The following is a 20,692-nucleotide window of genomic DNA, read 5'->3' as shown; positions in this document are numbered from 1 at the left end:
TTTGGCGTATAGCTGTTGAACTATGTACAATGCGGCTGTGGTGATTACAGGATACAAATTGCTTAACCCCGCCAAATACTGCGGGTGATTTCCCCACTCTCAAATGGCCATTGAAGCACAAGTATGGCGAATTAGTAAGACGCTTAATCGTACCGGCGCCAGAATAAAAATCCGGCGGTTTGGTCTTGATGATCGGCTGTGCATCCAATCAAGGTAGGTCTCCAGCACATGGCCACAAATACACTCTCTTATTCCATTGTACGTACTCACTTCTCTAACATAATGGTTCATGTTTGAATTAAATTTTACAATGCTATTATCATATTTAGTAAAAGCGAATTATATGCAATAAAAATTTCTACAGCGAAAAAATAAAAATTGCGATGTCTATCGTCGCCAGTATTGAGCCCACTTGTGGACGGTCTCCATAATTTGGGGGAACAGGGCATTGACGCTTTCTGCAATTAAGCCTTGGAAATAACTGATAGCCGCCTCCTCCGAGAGATCGAGTCGAAACTTCTCCTGCACTTTGAAGACAGCTTTATCCGGCTCGATTTTGATATCGGGGATGTTGGCATCAACCATGAGGGCAAACAAATTGAGAATGAGATTTGCGTTACGCCGGAGAGTAGTAAAGGCTGTGTAGCAGTATTGACGGAACTTTGCATAGTGAGGAGAGTTGGCTCCTCCCATAGCTTCAATCATTTCCTTGCACAATTTCATTGGCGGCGGGAACGGCTTGGGGTCTCGTCCAAGAATGAATCCAAAGTCAACGTGGAAGAGGAACCCGTCAGGGGACAAAAGCAAATTATCTAAATGTCTGTCTCCAACTCCCAACAAATAAGTTATGACACAGTAACCAGCTAGGCAGGATGATGTTAAAGATATAGTATGTGGTAAATCAGTGTATTCAGGGCAATCCAACTTACCACAGCTCCGAATGTATGTCTCCATAACTTGACTGTCAATACCATAAATACCATCAGGTCCAGGGTCAGGATGATGCTGGCGGAAGAAGGAAAGAACGTTGTTTTGATGATCGTTCAGAACAGCAGCTAGGGACTTGGATGGTACAAATTGCATAAGCCCATGATCGGGTCCGGTAGCCAGCACTTTGTAAGGTGTTAGTCTCAAATCAAGATTTTCCTTCTGCAATAGTTTGTCCATAAGAGTGATGATCTGAATGACGAGCTGATCTTGTCTGAGATCATCACCAGTTTTGAAAATGATTGGATACTCGATGGCTTCCGGGGTAGCAAATGTTAACCTCAGTGGTTGCAAATTACTGTTAAATACACCCGATTTTTCTACGAGTTTTCACCATATGTTAGCGCGAAGCTATGATTTAATTCAAAAAGTTCCATATGCACCCACCAGCGATGACTTTGCAAACTTCATATCGAGGATCGAGAGGAAAAGGCAATGTTGTGAACGAGAAAAGAGGACCTTTTGCATCGGCGATCATTCGTCGAAGCTTTTCCACCTAAAGGAGATTATATCAGATACAAGGGAAGGCTTCTTTACTTGCATGGCAAAACAGTGTACCTTTTTGGGCCGAGTGTCCTTCATGGCTCTCACATCTTTGGACAAATCGGACAACCTTTGAATAAGCTCGCCTTGTCTCCTGAGGATGTCCCGTCTTCGGTGACCGCCTGGCACCTACAGTGACCACATCTGTTAGATAGCCATCAATAAAGAATGATCATATAACATGAATACTGCTTACCTCCAAAATGGCCGTCAAATAATGATATGCTACTTTTGCATACATTCTTCCAACCACCTTATCTTCACATTCTACCATAAGGTACCTGAGTAAATGATAGGGACAGCGACATTAACATGACGATGAGTATGGTACGCTTAAATGCTCAAAGGAAATTATATATATATTTCACAGAATAAAAGGTTCATTTCTTACCAGTGAAAGTAGTTGCCCAAAATTGGATTTCTTATGGCTCTATCTATCAAGAACTGTGCCAGGGAAGAGTCATACGAAATTGGGCCGTTATCCGTTATCCTCTCAAATTTGAGGGCTTGTACCAGTTGTAAGAGGTAGAGTAACAAATCCTGTAAATTTGGGATATAGTCAACGTTAATGAAACAATGCATACAATACCTTAAATGCGAGAATTGACTTACATCATCATCTGCTTTTCTGAGCTGGCCGACAGCATAAGCACGAACATGTCGATTTGCAAAGTCTTTTCCTAGAAGCTCCAGGGCATCGTCAACATCAATATCTGCCCAGAGTGGAAGCAGGTCTACAGCTTGTCGAACTTCAGTAGGATCGGTCCACACAACACACTTCAAGAACTTGGTCAGCGCCTAATGAGAGCAGGGCACGGTGAGCATTTTTTATATCGAACATTAGTGATAGGATCATTCACTACTTACCCTCTTATCCCTTGTCAAATAAAATCTGAACTTCCATGCAAGATCCTTCTCCTCTGCTGTGAGTGTTTTTGTAGAGGGATACGACAGTATACTCTATAGTACATATAAAATTGATTGAATCAGATACTGCAGCCGTCTGTATTTGCCTCAAGTGCCCTTGGTGCCTTACATTAAGTTCGTCTCGAATCTTGGGATTGGGTTTAAGATCTCTATCGAGGGGACCATTTCTATGACTTCGGACCAGCCGTCGATGTTTAGCTTCCACGGGGTTTTCCCTGTGAATTTCATGATCCAAAATAATATTGAATTGTGATATCGCTGTCGGAGGATACTGGGCGGTGGTTATATTATCTTCATCGATGGCGAAATTGATTTGCTGGCTCATAGCGTTTGCAATAGCTGCATTTGGCTGTGGTGTGAGTGGTTGTCCAATCATAGAACCAGTTGATTCTGGTAGTATGCACTCCTGTAAAGGATAAGTTAATACAGAAAAGTCTATTTGGCAAACGGCTCGAGTCGTCAGTTATAGCACTTGCCATTTCACCATAAACAAGTGGAAAATCAAACTTTGGAAAGTCGATGTAGAGGTGCAAATCATGCGATTTCTCAGTTTCCTCCTGTATTTTCAACAAATACGTAAGATTTAAATGAAGTTCGCGATATAACATGGATTATTTTCCTATGTACCTTATGTATCTTCTCTATTTGTCGAAATGCAAGAGCATCCAGCCAGTCGACGGGTTGAATGTCGCCAGCGTCATGCTTTTTCACAAGTCTTTCTAAACGATCCAGCTCGCTAGTTGTCTTAAGTTTGCTTGGCGTACTTGTATCGTTCTTTCCATCTGCCTCTATACCTGGCCATACATACAACTTGTGCTTTCCTTTTCGCATTGTCCTAACACCAGCCAACACTTTGCATTAGCTATATTGAAATGGCAGAAATCTGATGCCTGCGCAGCTTACAAATATTCTCCAAAGAGCCTAAATGTCGTTCCTCCTACTGGTACGGTCTTGCGAGGTTTCTCAATGTCCCAAATGGTGATAACTAATTGTGCTGATGCAGGCAAGTCTCGATATTTGATGGGAAGAACCAACCATTCATTCCACCTGAAATAATACCCAGTCATCAGCACAGAGCCACACACTGTTATAAAAGGTATCAATCCCCCTACCTCCACTGCTGTTTGAACGCCTTGTAACTGGTACGAACTGATACTGTCAGCGGCTTGTTATCTGCGTATAGTTGTACGGTGACATATAGGTCGGAGTGATCGCTGTGAAAATGGAATAGATTAACCCACGTACAATGACAACACTATGGCATACAATTGACGGGCTACCAACCTCACTTGGAGGCCAGCGAATTTTAGCTCGGGATTATCAAGTAGCTCTGTGAATGACTTTTTCGTCCGCGTTCCTTCCAAGCTGGAACTGATCAACAAAAAAGCTTAGCTTCATTACTTTTACGAACATAGAGCAGTGGTGGTGCTTACATTCGTACGCTGACAGGTATGTCCAGATCTCGAGTCAAGCAGAATGAATAATCCATTACCGTGAATAAGTCACTTTGTAGCAACGTGCTGGCTCTCACTTTCATCATATGAGCGGTTGAAAGTCCGACGGGGCAAGCAGCCAGAATTCCGCTATGCTGATCCAAAAGGTTTCCTGGTACAGCAACCCATTTAAACAACGTACCTTCCTTGCACGCTTACATCGAATATATGGCAGAAATAATTTCTTTTCACTTTTTTGTTTCTCTGTTCAGATTATTGAAGAAAGAACTTAAGAAGAAAAAAAAAATAATGGACAGGGATGAAGAGGAATACGGGGACAAAAAGGCGACGGAACTCTACAAGTGGGGATGATAATAACAAATTTGACAAATTACACAAACAGGATACTCTAGTCTGAAAAGAATTCGTCTTCAGAATCATAGTTGAGCTGCTCAAAGTTAACCTTGTATCGGAGAAGACCTCCAATACCACCAAAGCCTTTAACGAACTGAGCACCTTCTTGAGAACGGTTGGTAACGAATTCCAAGGTGGCACCAAAGTCCTTGTATCGCTCAGTGAACCATTCCAACAATGGCTTGGTGTCAACGATCTCCATTTCAGTGTTGGGGACGGCAGGATCAAGGAAGATGGTTCGGTCCTTCTCTTGCTCCTTGTTAGGGTGAATGACATGTTCGGCACCTTCAGAGTCACGGAGAACATAACGGGTAAGATCCAAGCTTTCCCAAACAATAAGGGTCTCAACGGCACCGAGTTCAAGCGCCTTCAAAGTATCTTCAATACCGAAACAGAACTTGCCGGTATCTTGGGAAATTTCGTCAAAGTATTGTTGAATGAGCTTCTTCTCTTGAATGAATTTGACGTTGGACAAAGATTCAGCAGACAACTCAATTGCCTGGTTAAAACCGTTCTCTCCACCATATGAAACGTCAACAACCTTGATGATCTTGCTTTGGAGACGTTGATCCAACATGTCGGATTGACCCAATTCGGTCTTGAAATCAGCGGAACCAGCAAGAACCAAGCCAGCGACGTTGACCTAAACGAGTGTTAGTGGGAAAACAAAGACAATTCACGCAATGATAGTTATGCATACCTTGTCGTTACTAATAAAGAAGGAGACAGAAAGTTCGGCAACCTTACGAACGTAGTTGTGACGCTTTTCTTCTCTAAGACGGGCAAAACGAACAGCAGACTGACCACCTCTTCCGTGCTTCTTGGGAAGATCGACCTGCATCTTGTGTATAATTTCACGGGTATTACCCGACAAGGTGCCGAAAAGAGCACCGTTACCATCCATAATAATGAAGCCGAACTTAGCATCCGACTCAAGAAGCTCTGACAAAGCTTCGGTGTGGAACTTGTTGTCGCAAAGATACAACGATGTATTGATAGGCTTGTGAGGTTCGAAATCAATGTTGACACGCTTTTCTTTGCCTTCATCAGTGACGATGGTACCGCAATACACAACCAAACCATTTGGAGGAGCTAGAGAAAAAACAAGGTGAGTTTTAAACTGTAGGAGGTGGCGCTCCAGTCACGGGAAAGACTTTGAATCTACTTACCCTTGTTGTACAGCTTGAGTCTTTGTTGGGTAGATGTAATAGCACCTAACACAGACGATCTGTTGACACGGGATTTGATGTTGGATGCTGTTCCGTATTCATCGGCCAACATTTTGGCGACGCGAGAAATTTGATCCTTTGGAGCTACAAGTCGGATAAGGTTTGGGTAAATAAAAATAAAATAAAAATGGCCCATGACGAATGTTGGGCCGTAACGACGACGACTCAGCGATAGAACATGTGGGTACGAAATTGACTTGTACACATTTCCCATTGTGTCTTTGCTAGTCATGACGATGGATTGCGGCATAGTCGGTATGCTGTGCGAATCGTCTTATCTATCGCTAAAGAAAACGTTCATGGTATGTTTACTTACGAATAATCAATGAAATCATAGATGTGCCGTTGCTAGAGGATATGAATAGATGATGTTAGCACTGTATTCGAACTGGACTGATGGGATGAGGTCCAGGATGTTATGAAAACACTTGGACTTTGAAATCGAAGTGAAAGGCTGGTTGCATGAGATGGTTGGAAGATGACAAAGAAAAACATACCCTCTTGCAGCTTCTAGACTCTTGATGAGTCGCTTGATCTTCCAGATCTCAATATTATGTTCAGCATTGTTTTCATTCTGAGCGGTTGAAGACATGACGCTTGATATGGGGCTTTACGATGAAGTAAAGGTTTAATCTATGGTCTTTAGCCAGTCCCAGTTTTAGCGCAACTTTTTTTCTGGTCCAAAAAAAAAAAAGGAACCGACGTCACTTCCAGTCTCAACTTGTCCGCTGAGCCATCCATTGTGAGTGGGCTAAGCCACTGCTGGGTCAATCTCATAGGCAGACAAATTTCGAGCCCGAACGAACAATACGCGTATTCAAACTTACAAACCATGTACCAGCGAGAACGCAATCCCAATCTGTTCCTCGGCGGTGAGCGTACATCTGGACAAGATGTACGTTCAGCTAACGGTAGGTTTCTATACATTTGACTGTATACGTTAGCTGGTAACTAGTTTTTGATGATCTCGTTACTGAACCTGTCATCATCTATTTGAAATCTAGTCTTAGCAGCAGTGTCGATCGCCAACATTGTCAAGAGTTCATTGGGACCCGTTGGTTTGGACAAGATGCTTGTCGATGAGATCGGTGTAAGTATAAATACATGGCGAATACGGGATGATCCCACTTGGTACTGATATTGTCGTGATCTACAGGACGTTACCATCAGTAACGATGGTGCTACCATCCTTCAACTTCTTGAAGTCGAACACCCTGCCGGAAAGGTCCTCGTTGAACTCGCTCAACAGCAGGATCGTGAAGTTGGTGACGGTACTACATCAGTCGTTATCATTGCCGCTGAATTGTTGAAACGCGCCAACGAACTTGTCAAGAACAAAATCCATCCTACTACCATCATCACTGGTTACCGATTGGCTTCAAAGGAAGCTTGCAAGTTTATTGCCGACCAGATGGCTGTCAAGGTTGATACTCTTGGAAAGGACTGTTTGATTAACGCTGCCAAGACCTCTATGAGCAGTAAGATCATTGGATCGTAAGTCTTAGCGTTCAATGGTATTGCCCATTTTTTTCACCAGCATACTGATAACCTCGCTCCCTCTCTGTCAGTGACTCTGATTTCTTTGCAAACTTGGCTGTCGAATCTATGCTCGCTGTCAAGACCACCAATGCTCGTGGTGAAAGTAAATACCCTGTCAAGGCTGTCAATATCCTCAAGGCTCACGGTAAATCTGGCCGTGAATCCATCTTCGTTCGTGGTTATGCTTTGAACTGCACCGTCGCTTCACAAGCCATGAAGACTCGCGTTCAAAACGCAAAGATTGCTTGTTTGGACATGAACCTCCAAAAGACCAGAATGCACATGGGCGTCAACATCGTTATTGATGACCCTGACAAGTTGGAGGATATTAGAAAGAGGTACGTTGTGGTAGCATGCCATAAATGTATGCGTGGGGATCAAGGTTTCTAATACATAGTTGCCTCTTGTAGAGAAATTGAAATCACAACTGAACGCATCAAGAAGATATTGGCAACTGGTGCTAACGTCATCTTGACTACCAAGGGTATCGATGACTTGTGCTTAAAGTTGTTCGTTGAAGCTGGAGCAATGGCTGTCCGTCGTTGTAAGAAGGAAGATTTGAAGCGTATTGCAAGAGCAACCGGTGCTACATTGACCTCATCACTCGCCAACTTGGAAGGAGAGGAAACTTTTGAAGCTTCCTACCTTGGATCTGCAGAAGAAGTTGTTCAAGAACGTATCTCCGATGATGAATGCATCATGATTAGAGGTACAAAGACACAGAGCTCTGCATCCGTCATTCTCCGTGGTGCAAACGATTACATGTTGGATGAAATGGAACGCTCTTTGCACGATTCTCTCTGCGTTGTCAAGCGCACCTTGGAAAGTGGCTCTGTGGTTCCTGGTGGTGGTGCCGTTGAATCTGCTCTCAGCATCTACTTGGAGAACTTTGCCACCAGTCTCGGATCCCGAGAACAGCTTGCCATTGCTGAGTTCGCCAATGCTCTTCTAGTTATTCCCAAGACCCTTGCCGTCAATGCCGCCAAGGACTCAACTGAATTGGTTTCCAAGTTGAGAGCTTACCACAACGCTGCTCTTAATGCCGGAGCTGATGAGCGTCAACGTGCTTTGAAGTGGTACGGTCTTGAATTGATCAAGGGCGAAGTACGAGATAACTTGAACGCTGGTGTTTTGGAACCTGCCATGTCCAAGATCAGAAGTTTGAAGAGTGCAACAGAAGCTGCCATTTCAATTTTGAGAATTGACGATATGATCAAGGGTAAGACCCGTTGCTTAATCATCCATCCATCTACCTTTGCTAACTGCTTTCTTTTATTATATAGTTGCTCCTGACCAACCACAACAAGACGACGGCCATGGTCACTAATTTTCTTCGCATACAACCCTAAAAAAAATTCGATACATAAAGAACTGTAGATTCAAATGAACAAATGAAACATTCTATTATAAAAAAATTTGCTTTTCAACTATTTGAACATTTATATTTGTCTAATGCTGAACCAATTGACTGTACAAATAAGCTGTATGGAGAGATGCATGGCATCCATGAGTATTGGCTTGAAGACAACCGTACTATTAAACCTTTGGGTGGATTTAAAGTGGTAGTTCTGAAGGGATGCGAAGAATGGACAACAACCACAGATTTTCACTCTTAAGTCTGCCTGCGACAGCTTAACTTAAAATATGGATTGTCACACCGCGCCTTTGATTGAAAGCGCCAAAAAAAATAGAGGAAATTTGCAAGTCATGTGCCTGCATAAACGTAGGCTTATTAACTTGCAATCCAGGACGTAGGCTTTTCCCTTCATCTGGCCCTTTTTTTGTTTTTCATTTAACACCCCAAGCATCTGAAATAATGTCAAGAGACGACGAATACGACTACCTTTTCAAAGGTAACCTTTCGTTTTGCGTGCAAAAGCATCCCCTGCCTTTGCGATTTTGGTGTGATGACCTCCATCATCTGGAATGCAAACCTTACCATTCTACTTCATCTAGTTGTTCTCATTGGAGATTCCGGTGTTGGTAAAACCAACCTTTTGGGACGTTTCACTCGTAATGAATTCAATCTCGAATCCAAAAGTACTATTGGTGTTGAGTTCGCAACACGTAGTATTCAAGTAGACAATAAGACGATCAAGGCTCAAATATGGGATACAGGTATGTGGCCTACGCATGTTTGGAGGCAAAGAAACAAAACTACGGTCAAACACACGACGTCAAACATCTTGGTTGTGGCGATAACCAAGAATGCTTGATTTGCCAGCGTGTCGTAAGCTGGCGGGGTATCGGACGAAGGCAGTAATGTTACCAGGAATTTTATTTGAAGTGGCCTATGTGATCTAACCCGCCGTTTATTTTTTTCATGTTTATAGCTGGACAGGAACGTTATCGTGCCATCACCAGCGCGTAAGTACCTATGGGGAGATATTGTTTTTTTTTATTTGCATGTTGCAACACCTCTAACAAATATTTGGTTTGGGTTTAACAGGTACTATCGTGGTGCGGTTGGTGCATTGCTCGTCTATGATATTTCTAAGCACAGCACATACGAGTCAGTTAGCAGATGGCTCAAGGAATTGCGCGATCATGCTGACAGCAACATTGTCATCATGCTTGTTGGTAACAAGAGCGATTTGAGACATTTGAGAGCTGTCCCCACTGATGAGGCCAAGCAATTTGCTGGTAAGTCAATTTTTTTTTTTTATATTTTTTAGGAAAGTGGTTACAAAATTGTCACTTTTGCCACATATTGACACGTTGACATTGTTACCGCAGCCGACAATGGCCTCTCCTTCATCGAAACCTCTGCATTGGATGCCAGCAATGTTGAAATGTCGTTCCAACGTATCTTGACAGGTTAGTGTTTGCTGAGGAATGGCTTCATTCATTTTTCCATGAAACTTATCACTCCGCCATAGAAATCTACCGAATTGTGTCCAACAAGGCTTTGGAAAACTCTGGTGATAACATCAGACCCACTGGTGGCCAAACCATCTCTGTGTCTCAATCTCCTGATGACCAACAGCAGGGTGGTAAATGCTGCTAAAGAACGTTCTCCCATTCAATCTCTATCCCACAACCCAAAAAATACCGTATAACATTTGAACTATACATTGAACTCAACCCGTTTATTACACTTTGCGTAAAATGATATCTAAATTTTTTTTAATAAAAAAAGAAAGACCATCTACATTATCTTGGCTGTCGCATGCAAAAGAAACGCCAAGCAAGCTGTCGTCAGAATGGAGTAAGCTTGACTTCATGATTTGCGATTGGTTCAAATGTCGTCTCGATCATTTCCCTTTCTGTCTGTGCCACGTTTACCCATTTAAGCCCAGGCTAATTTTTCTTTGGAAACTTCTGCCTTGGAACCTTCCACAACAAGCCATGAGGGAGGGTCTTTAAGTCCGTGGAAAATAAAATCGCTCTGCATGTTTGATAAAACATCAACATTGACTGCTCTTTTCAATCCTTTGCAATGCAACTTTCAATACCCGTCTTCCAATGAACTGCTGTGCCCTTGTTTCAGACCAGTGTGGGGGAGAAGAACCCGCACATGACATCAATCGAAAAAAGTCATCAGATATTGGCACTTTGTTTCGGCCGGATAGCATTGTTGTTTGTTAGATCATGACGACAAAAGCGGAAATGAGGTGGCGTGTGTGGTAAAAATCAAAGAGCTTCCAGAGGCTCAAGTCTATATTTTTTTACTAATTTTTCTGGTCTAATCTATTGGAATCAAATGTACAAAGATGATGATGATGGGGATGAATTCAATTTTACAAATGGGGGGTAAGTGTGGTATTTTTAAATATAAAGGTTATAAGTGTCTAAAATGAATCGATGGACCAGTCAATCCAATCGACCATATCTTCCATCTTGATGGTGGTTGATTCTTGGTTATCAGTGTAAAAAAATTCTTCTGGACTCAGGCTTTGCTGCGGGACAAATTGGAGTTGCTCCCAATCGTTGAAAACCGGCACTTGCACTTCTAGCTTCACAAAGTGATCTGCTGGCGTTGCTGGCTGGTTACCCTTGAGTTCAGTAAGCTGGGCCTCCATTTGAGCAATCTTCTTTTCCAGGTGAGACATCTGGAGTTCTAAGTCGTCGTATTCAGCTAGTAATTCTCGTTCAGCTGGGTTAAGGCGAGTTCGGCCTTGGGACTGATCTGGTCGGCAGGTATCATATGCACGCTGAAGACTTTCGATCATCACGACAATCGTCGCTAAGGTATCGCATGAGAAAGCTAGCTCCTTTTCTAAACGTTTGATTTCGGTGGTATCGGCTAAGGCTTCTCTGGTAATATTCTTGATCCACTGCTTTTGAGGGGCTGCGGAGTGGTTCTTGGTGATCCGACCTGATGATTTCTGTGATTTGGCTATGGGCATGGAGTATTCACGGGATATAACAGCAGGCATTGTATGAGGTATATTGAAAAGGATGAGGGTAAAAAGAAATAAAATGGTCTATGGAAGGAAAGAGAGAAAGCGAAAACAGGGCCTTTATATAAGAAAGTTTTTTTTTTTGGTCTTTTTGGGTTTGCCGTGCTGACAAAATTTTTAGTGGTCCAAGTCCAGGCAGGCCTTCGACTGAAAAGGGTAGGTGAACGCACTGGCCTATAATGGGACGATATGGGTGGAGTTTACCCGATCTTCCATTCCGCCACTGGGCCGCCACATCGGAGGCCGGCATATATTTTTTCTATTCGGATTTTCTCTTTTATATTTTTTATTGCGCGGATGGGGGGATTGAAATGCAAATATACCGTTTGTAACTAAAAAATCTACTCTAAACTGCAACGGTCTTGGTTATACCGTTAGCTTCAAAGCTCTTATGGAAAATGGGAATCAACTGTTGAGCAACAGTGAACGAAAAGATGAGCTTCGGGCCGACCTATAAAAGTTGTTAAATATAGATTAGCAATGATAGTCGGAATCCCCCGCGTTAGACGTTCTACCACGCGAGCAAGTCAAAAAAAAAAAAAAAATTGACGTACCACAAGAATCTTGGGTGTTAATCCCTTGAAGAAACCGGCCACACCTTCTTTCTTCAACAAATCCTTGATAATGTTCATACCGCTTTCAGGGTTGTCAAAGTTGCGGTTTTGAATACGAGTCTTGACGACATCCAAAGGAGCGGCCACCGTGATGGAGGCAACGGCTCCTCCAATAGAGGCACAGAAGTTTTGGAAGAAGGTAGCCTTGTTGTAATCGTTAAGATGGAAGATGTGTTCCTTAACAACAGCAGAGCCTCCAAAAAGGGCGAATGAGCCCGGGGCGTTACGAGCTGCGGTCCATCCTGCACCCCTGATTGTGTCGCATAAGAAAAATTAGTCATGGCATACATGACGACGATCGTTGACAAATCCATGTTTTCGTGCTTACCTATACAACCCCATGCCTTCGTCAGCAACAATCTTGAGGAAACCACGTCCCTTGAATGCTTCAGGGTTGGTCTGTCTCTTGATCTTCAGCACATCCAAGGGCAACAGAGCAATTTCACCAATGCCAACAAAACTAAAATTGAATAGAAAAAGGTGAGAACGGGCCGTGACGGGTAGGCTGTGTTGCAGACTAATTCGACTTGGCAAATGTCTTACCTGCCAGCAGTTGCGTGCATCATGGTCTTGCCGGTCTTTTCACCGAATGCCGAAGTGAACACCGACTTGTAGTTGTTGTTCAAGAAATCGTTGACAAAAGGTTGACCACCAAACTTGTAGACACGCTGAGCAACCTTGTAACCAGCAGCAAATCCAAGACCAGGGAAGAGTGAAGCATACTTCTTCAAGGCTGTGGCATTGACAGCATCCTGTATAACATCTATCGTCAGCACCCTGCTTGGTCACCATACAATATGACACTGCCACGAAGGGGCTACGTAACTTACCCTGAAGACGACCTTATCAAGGGCGCTGAATCCGACAGAAAGACTCTCTCCGGGGACAAAGAGCTATAAACGGAAATCATTATTAATGCGAGATCTACCAGGAAGGATATAATATATTCCTTCCATGCGGCGTTGTGCTTAGCGCAGCATCACTGTATTTGTAAATACGGTTTTGGACACACAGATTGTTTTTGGGACGTTTTATATTGTTGGAGCTCCGTTGTTAGACCCTCTTATGCACCTCTTTCACTTTGTTGAATGAATCCACAGGGATGGTCGAATCTGTGCCTCTTCTCTTAATGTGCAATGCATCTCCACACAATTCAAAACACAACTTACTCTTGCTTGATTGCTCATTAATCTCTTGGCGACAGTGTCGACGGGGTGAAAAATGAAAAGCTCGAGAATACCAGAGGTGGCACTTCCGAAGAAGCGAGCAAGACCGGATTCAGAGTGCTTTTTGCCGGAAGGTGGGGGAGACATTGAGGGAAAATGTAAAGAGAAAGAGCTGCTTGCCTCAATAACAAAATATTTTTTGTCTCAAAAAATTTTCAGGAACCGCCCGCCAGTTCATCAGTAGCCTGTTTTTGAACCAATCTACATACACAGATACATTATAGCAAAACTGAGCTATTCTATTGCGTATTTAACTGAAGATGCTGACGATGTCTCCAGTGGAACTTTTCTGCGTCAAGATATGGTCTGTATAGGCCGAACTATCGGGCTACCTTTATCCATCTTTGAAAAATGAGCCTGAGTCATTTTATTGAGATTCCGATCCGAATATCGTTCACTTTCACCTGCCTGTGACTTGTTACCACAGCTATTGCCAGGTTGTTACTGCCATTAAAAACTGCTGTAGAGCAGTGTAGGGCAGAAGTTTCACTCAGTGGAGTATGGTAGCACGGTCATGAAACCATCCGTCTACGAGTCCCAGACTAGACTTCAATAACCAAAGGAAGAAACTTTTTTGAAGCAAAGAGCGCAAGCGCGTAGCATTGATGGAACATGCTAGGGCATTTTTTTTTGTCACATTGGTTAAAGTATGAATAAAGACAAGATATTATCGGAATACGCACATTTCAGCCGGATTTCCGGCTCTTTGCTGCGCAAAGCATGGCGCGATTCGGATCGCAGAACGCCACATTAGATGAGTTTGGACTCGCAGTTTATTCGCCACTGACTTGCCAGATCAAGGCAATGACATAAGCGCCGTATAGAGTAGAATGGGGAAATGACGATTTTCTTAACCCGGATGTCTTTTCCTTAAGCTCGTCCTGCATTTGCCCATCATTTAGCTTTGTCATACCCGCATTTACCGAGTTTACCCTTCTTTGTATTTTATTTTGCAGTAGGCTCGTAATCAAATTCAGCCGTCGTATTCATGACATAAGCTATCCGTAAGCTATCTAGCTAGGAAGAGCTGACCTAACGTGCTTTACCTGAAAGATCAATGACGGACTCAAAAGCCGATGATCACTCTTTCGAAAGTGGAAAGTCTGTAGTTTTTAGTTTGGTTAGCATCATGAGGGAGGTAGCCAATATTGACGGACATCAGAGAACCCTTGGCATTCATTGTCCAGCTTTATTGATCGCTTACTGGTTATTTATTTAAATAGTATATTTTTTAAAAAGGAAAAAAAAAATTACAAATCCCCACACACTGGCCTGGTTCGCTTGGTTTCACTCCAAGTCATTTAATGCATAACATGGACAAAGTACATCACAGTGTCACTATCAGATTCGCTCGCAAACTGGTATATGCTATCTGTTGATTGCATTGGATCAATATTAATATTTAATATGACGTTAATGATAAGACTAACTAACCTTGCAGGACCATGAAATGGCTAGCTTTTTTGGCTGTAAAAGAATGCCCATTTACTGTGATGGTTACTAGACCTTGGATGACAAAAAACACCAAGGAATTGTCTCTTGTATTGGCAGCAGACTTTTTCTCATAAGGAGGCAATATGAGAATGCCAATGGAAATACCAGGCATGATTTGAAATGTTTTCAGGAACAGAGATGAGTCAACGGTACATAATAATGGAACCAGGTCTTCAAACATTAGGGCAACTGTATTTATAAAAGGATAATTAGAAAAAAAATTACATGGTTTTCCAGAGAAAGAAAAATTTACACAAAATTACATGGTTCACATTCGGTATGATCCATGGAAGTCCAAGACAAATCAAACCAATTAGTTACTTTGTCTGTAATCTGCGACATACTTTGTGAATTTTTCTTTATCCACCGTCTAAGCAATACTGTGTCACTTGAGATTTTTTTTGGGCTTGAAGGCAGCATCTCTGGCGATTTATCTTTTGAAGCGGTACGTGGTAGCGAGACCATGGTAGTCAATTTCCGCTTGGTGTGTGGAATTACAGGACGAAATGTAGATCGAGAGCTGCTTCGAAATGACTCCTTTGAAGACTGTATATTAGTTGCTTGACTGTCAGGAGAAAAATCTGAATTTTTTAATTCGCATAGACTTGTTGCAATTGGAGTTGACGTCTTAGGTGTATGCACATGCTGATAAGTTACTGTAGCCACATGTGAGCCGGTAGCGTGGATCAGTGTAGGTGCTCGAACTAGCTTTTTGTGCCTTCTTGCTTGCTTGTGTTGGATAAAGGCGAGTGTATGCGAATAGGTGGAATCCATGGATATAATGTATTATAAATCAAACTTCTTTGCTGCGATTTTATCACCACGCTTGGTCCAACACACCGAATTTTTAATGTGGATTAAAAATCCAAAATTTAACCGTACTCGCCCACGTGATAAACATTTTGGCTTTTGTAAAATCTCCATTACCACGGCCGCCTTATTCCAAATCTCACTCAACTCGTCCAAGTTCACAGAATGACAGAATCTGCGACTATGAAACCTGTTCGGTTCGTGTTGGAAAACGAATCGTCTAGTGGAATAGAACCGCGGCCACGGGGACGAAAATCCTTGGACAATCACCTTGAAGGCGATCGCAAGTCTCGCAACCGTCGCAATCAAAGAGCATACCGTCAACGGCAACAACAGCAGTTATTGGAAGCCGAGAAAGAGCGTGACAACTATAAGGAAAATTATGCCAAACTGCAACAACGATTAATCGATAAGAACGGCAAACTGGAAAGAATGGCAAACTTGGTATATGACATGGAACGCCTTTGCGTATTGCAAGGCATCGCTGTACCAAGTTCGATCAAAGAGCGACTCAGCATGTTCAAGCAAAGAGCAGCAGAAGATCTTGATGAACAATTTGCTGATATAAACGAATCCCTACGCTCCATACCAAATCCTGTATACGAAACACCTCATTCTGATTCCAGTGTAATTACAAATACAGAACCTAGCCCCCACAGTATCATTGAATCTCCGCCATCAGCTTTGGAAGAGGTCTTACCGACGTTCGATAGCCCATTAACAGAAGACATGGACCCAGTCGCTATGCAGATCGATGACATGGCGGATATCCCCGCACTCGAAGAATTTTCGACGCCAGAAAGTACTGAAGGTTCTAGCATGTCAAGTCAAATCAGTCCACTTCGGGGTCCTATACCGAGACATGTTGCTTTGTACTACATTCAGTCTCAATACCTCAAGAAACTGACCGACCCAGACAAAGAATATCCACCTTCTGGCCTGGATCCTACTCCGCTTGAACTGGCACTGAGTGACAAGGTTCGCTTCCACCCAAGGCTTCGATTTTTGCCTTGTCCAAAGCTGCGCGAACGGTTAATCCTGTTCCAAGATGTCCTTGATATTAATTCCGTCGTCGATCATATTGTCAAGGGCGCTACATGTTGGGGCCGAGATCCACTACAAAACGATGCATGGGAATTGCCAGAAGTGCTGTTTTATGATTTTTGGTTCATTTGTGATGAAGATATGCTGCGTTGTACCAATAAGTGGCGTCTTCTCAACGGCAAGCCCCCGATTGTCTGGGACAACGCTGGTCGGCATGTCAAGAAAGACGCAGGTCCTTTAGGAAAATCTCAAGGAAAGCTCTTAGGATTTTTTGCGGAAGAGTCTACGAACAATGGTCAATCATTAGCCATGTAAGATGATGTGTATTTGGGTCTAGACTTCGCATGTAAATAAAAGCAACGTTTTGTATAATATTTAAAGAACGTTTTGTTGCTATGAAGTGATTCTGGAATGTCATACAGCAGGTCGATGCAACCCTTGAAGTAACGATGTAGAGTGAGTGCGCCTTTCTAAAGTATACCCTCGATATTTTTTACACAGCGCTCTAGTTGGCCCCTCTTCAACTTTGTTTGACACCATGTCTCACGGCAATGATGATGCCATGGTATATACGGAATGATGAGGGCAAAAAGCTAGGATATTCGAACATCACCAGTGAACCTGTAAGTACTGTATTTATTGAGATGCATTACATCGTATGTTTCCTGTATATCTCAAAAAATGAGCTACATATTTCTATCGAGAATGGAACAACCCGTTTATATGCTGCTATGCTATGGCTGTTTGAAAAGTTACGCTAAAGAAGCAAAAAATGCAGCTGCATTGGGAACCACTCGAGCACCATTGTGGCCAAGGCCAGGAATAACCTGTAGCTGTACGTTAAGACCAGCTTGCTTCCAGTTGTTATATAAGATGTGCATTCGTTCTAAACGATTTCTGCCCATGATGGCGTCTAAAGCTTCTTGACTAGAGGTAGCAAGGAATTTCTCTGTGGCTTTTTTGCTATAGACCATATCATTTGTATCTTTGTCACCAACCAACATCATTACAGGAACCTTTTTCATAGCATTTAGGTCCAAGCCGCCGTGGAGATCAAATGCTTTCTTCATGCCTCGGGTTCCGTACCACCAATGATGCTCATCGCTGATCACTGTAATAGCACCAGGAGCGCCAACGAAAAGTGCAGTTATCCGTTCCGGGTGCAAATAGAAAAGCCGATGTACAAACTGACCGCCTCCAGAATAACCGTGGAGTAGGAAAGTTGGTATGTCTTGCTGAAGATGTAAATCATGATGACAGAGTTGGTGGATCATGTCAAATAAAAGAGTGTCATATCGAATATCTTTCTCGTGTAAAAACTTGTAACCTTGCTCCCAACCATCTCCTAGGATGCCAGCAGGAAACAGTGGGGAAAGCATAGCATAGTTACCAGGCGCTAGGTGGTTGGCATTTTGCTCGTAACCTTCCAATAAACCCTTGGCGTCGCGTTCGTTACCATGCACTGCAACCAGAAGTTGGAGAGGGTCTGACTCCTTTCCTGGAGAGCAGTATAGCCTATAGGAGTAGGTGAATCGGGTATCAGTCTTGAGTTGTATATTGTCCATGAGGAATGTGAGAGGAATGGCGCAGGAAGAGGTGAAACTTGAGAAAGGGGTTCTTTATATACTAGTGCGGAGGTGGTGGCGGAGACAAAGACGGAAACGTTGAGATCTTGGCAAACACAATGCACTAGTGTTAAGATCGCAGAGCTAGCAATGTCTCACTCAGTCACGTCCGACTGTGCTAATGCTGACTAGTAACTGCGATGAGCAATACAAAGCGAACCATTGTATTTTTTATATTTTTTTAGAATTATTACAGCAAACATTATTTCATTTCTTAGTGTAGTTTCTACGCACACCCATTCTAGTTGGTATATAAAAAAGTTGGCTCAATATCAGCCTTGATTATCCTGTACATCCACAATATATTACACAGAAACTAGTCTTGGATCCCGTCTTGCCGATGCTATGACAATGGAGCCAATCCTAGAAAACCTTGCATCAAAGCCATGATTTTCATTTGTGTGCAGAATTCATTTTTGCTACTTCTGCTGTCTGTTCAGCCGCCCTGTCAGTTGTCTGATTTGTTGTATTGTCGGAGACTTCACTGAAGGCTTGCGATTCCGCTAACAAGTGCGTTCTCGCTGACATTTCGGGGTTGGCTGACAATTCCGCATTCGCTGAAGATTGCGCGCTCGCTGACTCTTGCGGCTTTGCTCTGTTATATTCTTCTTCCTTGGTTGTCGCTGATAAAATCATGTTCCGAATTCGAGAATTGCCAGGTATACCAGCTCGCTCCATCATCTGGTAATAGCTCATCGCTCCTTGAAGATTGCCTCTCTTGAGACTATGGCGAATGAAGGTTCCATATGTTATGACATCCGCATGCTTGCCTTTGCATGTCATATCATGGTATATCTCCATCGCTTTGTCGTCCTGTCCAATAGTGAGGTATATGTTGATCAAACTATTGTAAATGTGCTTGCCAGCGACCAACTTGGATTTGATGATGGTGGTATCATAGCCGCCATTCTTCATAATGCCGAGTTCCCGGGAAAGCTTGTCGATCTGCTCGATTTCACCACACAAAAAGTAACAATGGATCAAGATTCCTATGGAATGGGTGTCCTTTTCAACTCCAAGTTTGTCCATGGCTTCGGATAGTTTGAATATCGTGCTAGCAGTTGCCTTTAACGTTCCTGCGTTATCGTCATCTTGTCGAGAGTGAGACCTTCTCATTTGCCTGACCAAACCTGCCATGAGGGTATTAAATGTCTTAGTGTCCGGCTGAATGCCATGCTTCATCATCTTCCCAAGCCATAATTCTGCTTGCTGCTGCTGACTGTGCTCAAGTGCTTTGAGATAACCATCCAGAAGAATGTGATAGCTGACTCTATCGGGTTGAACCATCATCTCTTCAAAAACCCTTTCGGCTCCTTCAATGTCTCCAATTTTGACTTTGGCGCTGAGTAGGATATTATACGAGTATGCATCCGGTCCATCAGGCCCTAACCTGACTTTCTCCCATATGCCTTCCAATCGTTCCATGTATTCCTTTCGCTTCTCATCTTCTTCATGTCCATGCTGCTTTATATGGCTGAGGTAAACGGTCATGAGCTTGTTGTATGTGTCTGTCCGTGGCTCTGCTCCGCACTCCAAAAATCTTTGAAAAATCCATTCTGCTGCTTCAATAGCGCCTGCTCGACCATAAATCTCCAAAGCACAATCTGCCGTTCGCCTGTCTAATCCTTCCAAACGAAACCATAGATGTCCCAGTAACAGTTCAAGTCGCTGAGTATGATACCGATGTTGCAGAGTATCATGGACAAGCGTCCTCGCACTTTGTTGACGTAATACTTCAAGTAGTCGATATACTTCTGACACATGAAGAAGTCGGAAGAACTTTTCCTTGCCCTTTTCGTCTTGAGCTAGCAGTCCCATGGAAGAATAGACTTGAAGTGCAAGTCCTTCTGCACCAGATTCCAAGTGTTTTCGTATCGTGTATTGCTGCCAATTTCGCCGATCGATCTCTTTTCTTCGAGCACTCGAATATTTACAATAAATTTTGCTTCTTGTCGATACAACTATAACGTGGATCCGTATGTTAGTTACCACTACGATTTGGTAGACAGCGACCATATTTAATATCCTAAGTGATAGTTACCTGGCTGAAGTATTTTGGTCGCATTCGTAGCAATATAAGTTTGACACGTTGAGGGTATCGTAGGGTTTAAGAATGGTAGAGTTGAAGTGCTCATATATCTATTTGTTGCTTGGCAAGTCCTTGCATTAATTGGCAGAATTGGTGGTCGTGCCAGCGGTCGACTAATCCACTCCATGACAGCAGCCGTTATCGTCCGTGTCTGAAGAGTCGACATTGTGTATTGTACTAGTGGGTCTCTATAGCAATTATGAAAAGAAGTATTGTACGGAGCGTAATGATGTGGTTGTCTAGGCTTGATTCATACAAGTTCCCCTGTCTTTTATGAATGTTGAATGGCCGTTGCAGGACGTATATTTTTTTTTG

General features: G+C 43.0%; 10 protein-coding genes across 10 annotated transcripts; 3 read left to right on the top strand and 7 right to left on the bottom strand.

The window, feature by feature from the left end:
- Positions 1-284: 284 nt before the first annotated feature.
- K450DRAFT_222020 (uncharacterized protein) lies at positions 285-4,028 on the bottom strand. Its single transcript, XM_051585829.1, has 15 exons — positions 3,891-4,028; positions 3,742-3,828; positions 3,570-3,671; positions 3,361-3,504; positions 3,085-3,292; positions 2,934-3,014; positions 2,567-2,863; positions 2,398-2,490; positions 2,143-2,328; positions 1,922-2,070; positions 1,727-1,811; positions 1,546-1,659; positions 1,375-1,483; positions 930-1,307; positions 285-863 (listed from the first exon to the last, which is right to left on the bottom strand). The coding sequence occupies exons 1-15, from the start codon at positions 3,995-3,997 to the stop codon at positions 388-390; spliced, it is 2,616 nt and encodes an 871-aa protein (XP_051448626.1). The 5' UTR covers positions 3,998-4,028; the 3' UTR covers positions 285-387.
- An 82-nt stretch (positions 4,029-4,110) lies between these two features.
- On the bottom strand, positions 4,111-6,208 carry K450DRAFT_222017 (uncharacterized protein). The gene is made up of 5 exons (XM_051585828.1): positions 6,031-6,208; positions 5,850-5,881; positions 5,474-5,617; positions 5,005-5,396; positions 4,111-4,947 (listed from the first exon to the last, which is right to left on the bottom strand). The coding sequence occupies exons 1-5, from the start codon at positions 6,123-6,125 to the stop codon at positions 4,300-4,302; spliced, it is 1,311 nt and encodes a 436-aa protein (XP_051448625.1). The 5' UTR covers positions 6,126-6,208; the 3' UTR covers positions 4,111-4,299.
- A 109-nt stretch (positions 6,209-6,317) lies between these two features.
- Positions 6,318-8,516, top strand: K450DRAFT_222013 (uncharacterized protein). The gene is made up of 6 exons (XM_051585827.1): positions 6,318-6,444; positions 6,538-6,623; positions 6,690-7,027; positions 7,102-7,410; positions 7,483-8,291; positions 8,356-8,516. Exons 1-6 carry the CDS (start codon positions 6,366-6,368, stop codon positions 8,397-8,399), a joined length of 1,665 nt encoding a protein of 554 aa, XP_051448624.1. The 5' UTR covers positions 6,318-6,365; the 3' UTR covers positions 8,400-8,516.
- Positions 8,517-8,803: 287 nt separating this feature from the next.
- Positions 8,804-9,995, top strand: K450DRAFT_222010 (uncharacterized protein). Its single transcript, XM_051585826.1, has 5 exons — positions 8,804-8,925; positions 9,029-9,190; positions 9,406-9,439; positions 9,522-9,889; positions 9,952-9,995. The coding sequence occupies exons 1-4, from the start codon at positions 8,889-8,891 to the stop codon at positions 9,745-9,747; spliced, it is 459 nt and encodes a 152-aa protein (XP_051448623.1). The 5' UTR covers positions 8,804-8,888; the 3' UTR covers positions 9,748-9,889; positions 9,952-9,995.
- A 760-nt stretch (positions 9,996-10,755) lies between these two features.
- K450DRAFT_222004 (uncharacterized protein) lies at positions 10,756-11,725 on the bottom strand. The gene has a single exon (XM_051585825.1). It carries the CDS (start codon positions 11,449-11,451, stop codon positions 10,864-10,866), a length of 588 nt encoding a protein of 195 aa, XP_051448622.1. The 5' UTR covers positions 11,452-11,725; the 3' UTR covers positions 10,756-10,863.
- Position 11,726: 1 nt separating this feature from the next.
- On the bottom strand, positions 11,727-13,593 carry K450DRAFT_221994 (uncharacterized protein). The gene is made up of 6 exons (XM_051585824.1): positions 13,259-13,593; positions 12,920-12,982; positions 12,633-12,841; positions 12,418-12,549; positions 12,030-12,339; positions 11,727-11,926 (listed from the first exon to the last, which is right to left on the bottom strand). Exons 1-6 carry the CDS (start codon positions 13,400-13,402, stop codon positions 11,822-11,824), a joined length of 963 nt encoding a protein of 320 aa, XP_051448621.1. The 5' UTR covers positions 13,403-13,593; the 3' UTR covers positions 11,727-11,821.
- A 715-nt stretch (positions 13,594-14,308) lies between these two features.
- Positions 14,309-15,211, bottom strand: K450DRAFT_221992 (uncharacterized protein). Its single transcript, XM_051585823.1, has one exon. The coding sequence runs from the start codon at positions 14,988-14,990 to the stop codon at positions 14,745-14,747; it is 246 nt and encodes an 81-aa protein (XP_051448620.1). The 5' UTR covers positions 14,991-15,211; the 3' UTR covers positions 14,309-14,744.
- A 549-nt stretch (positions 15,212-15,760) lies between these two features.
- On the top strand, positions 15,761-17,025 carry K450DRAFT_221991 (uncharacterized protein). Its single transcript, XM_051585822.1, has one exon. The coding sequence runs from the start codon at positions 15,785-15,787 to the stop codon at positions 16,976-16,978; it is 1,194 nt and encodes a 397-aa protein (XP_051448619.1). The 5' UTR covers positions 15,761-15,784; the 3' UTR covers positions 16,979-17,025.
- A 237-nt stretch (positions 17,026-17,262) lies between these two features.
- K450DRAFT_221990 (uncharacterized protein) lies at positions 17,263-18,415 on the bottom strand. Its single transcript, XM_051585821.1, has one exon. The coding sequence runs from the start codon at positions 18,226-18,228 to the stop codon at positions 17,416-17,418; it is 813 nt and encodes a 270-aa protein (XP_051448618.1). The 5' UTR covers positions 18,229-18,415; the 3' UTR covers positions 17,263-17,415.
- A 1-nt stretch (position 18,416) lies between these two features.
- On the bottom strand, positions 18,417-20,668 carry K450DRAFT_277188 (uncharacterized protein). The gene is made up of 2 exons (XM_051593258.1): positions 20,330-20,668; positions 18,417-20,249 (listed from the first exon to the last, which is right to left on the bottom strand). The coding sequence occupies exons 1-2, from the start codon at positions 20,541-20,543 to the stop codon at positions 18,682-18,684; spliced, it is 1,782 nt and encodes a 593-aa protein (XP_051448617.1). The 5' UTR covers positions 20,544-20,668; the 3' UTR covers positions 18,417-18,681.
- Between the last annotated feature and the right edge of the window lie 24 nt (positions 20,669-20,692).

The sequence above is a fragment of the Umbelopsis ramanniana genome, assembly GCF_025399195.1.
Source record: "Umbelopsis ramanniana AG unplaced genomic scaffold K450scaffold_4, whole genome shotgun sequence".
In the NCBI taxonomy this organism is placed as follows: Eukaryota; Fungi; Mucoromycota; class Umbelopsidomycetes; order Umbelopsidales; family Umbelopsidaceae; genus Umbelopsis; species Umbelopsis ramanniana.
The sequence above is the reverse complement of the archived record's forward strand: the minus strand, read 5'-3'. Positions and strand labels throughout refer to the sequence as shown.

Coding starts and splice junctions, on each gene's coding strand:
- K450DRAFT_222020 (XM_051585829.1), bottom strand. CDS start 3,997: ATGATGAAAGTGAGAGCCAGCACGTTGCTACAAAGTGACTTATTCACG. Junction 3,505..3,569: donor GCGTTCAAACAGCAGTGGAG/GTAGGGGGATTG, acceptor GTATTATTTCAG/GTGGAATGAATGGTTGGTTC. Junction 3,015..3,084: donor AAATAGAGAAGATACATAAG/GTACATAGGAAA, acceptor TTGAAAATACAG/GAGGAAACTGAGAAATCGCA.
- K450DRAFT_222017 (XM_051585828.1), bottom strand. CDS start 6,125: ATGTCTTCAACCGCTCAGAATGAAAACAATGCTGAACATAATATTGAG. Junction 5,618..5,849: donor TATGATTTCATTGATTATTC/GTAAGTAAACAT, acceptor TCCGACTTGTAG/CTCCAAAGGATCAAATTTCT. Junction 5,397..5,473: donor ACTCAAGCTGTACAACAAGG/GTAAGTAGATTC, acceptor TTTTTTCTCTAG/CTCCTCCAAATGGTTTGGTT.
- K450DRAFT_222013 (XM_051585827.1), top strand. CDS start 6,366: ATGTACCAGCGAGAACGCAATCCCAATCTGTTCCTCGGCGGTGAGCGT. Junction 7,411..7,482: donor TTGGAGGATATTAGAAAGAG/GTACGTTGTGGT, acceptor TGCCTCTTGTAG/AGAAATTGAAATCACAACTG. Junction 8,292..8,355: donor AATTGACGATATGATCAAGG/GTAAGACCCGTT, acceptor TTTATTATATAG/TTGCTCCTGACCAACCACAA.
- K450DRAFT_222010 (XM_051585826.1), top strand. CDS start 8,889: ATGTCAAGAGACGACGAATACGACTACCTTTTCAAAG. Junction 8,926..9,028: donor ATACGACTACCTTTTCAAAG/GTAACCTTTCGT, acceptor TACTTCATCTAG/TTGTTCTCATTGGAGATTCC. Junction 9,191..9,405: donor GGCTCAAATATGGGATACAG/GTATGTGGCCTA, acceptor TCATGTTTATAG/CTGGACAGGAACGTTATCGT.
- K450DRAFT_222004 (XM_051585825.1), bottom strand. CDS start 11,451: ATGCCTGCTGTTATATCCCGTGAATACTCCATGCCCATAGCCAAATCA.
- K450DRAFT_221994 (XM_051585824.1), bottom strand. CDS start 13,402: ATGTCTCCCCCACCTTCCGGCAAAAAGCACTCTGAATCCGGTCTTGCT. Junction 12,983..13,258: donor TAATGAGCAATCAAGCAAGA/GTAAGTTGTGTT, acceptor TTCCGTTTATAG/CTCTTTGTCCCCGGAGAGAG. Junction 12,550..12,632: donor ATGCACGCAACTGCTGGCAG/GTAAGACATTTG, acceptor ATTCAATTTTAG/TTTTGTTGGCATTGGTGAAA.
- K450DRAFT_221992 (XM_051585823.1), bottom strand. CDS start 14,990: ATGTTTGAAGACCTGGTTCCATTATTATGTACCGTTGACTCATCTCTG.
- K450DRAFT_221991 (XM_051585822.1), top strand. CDS start 15,785: ATGACAGAATCTGCGACTATGAAACCTGTTCGGTTCGTGTTGGAAAAC.
- K450DRAFT_221990 (XM_051585821.1), bottom strand. CDS start 18,228: ATGGACAATATACAACTCAAGACTGATACCCGATTCACCTACTCCTAT.
- K450DRAFT_277188 (XM_051593258.1), bottom strand. CDS start 20,543: ATGTCGACTCTTCAGACACGGACGATAACGGCTGCTGTCATGGAGTGG. Junction 20,250..20,329: donor GACCAAAATACTTCAGCCAG/GTAACTATCACT, acceptor TCCACGTTATAG/TTGTATCGACAAGAAGCAAA.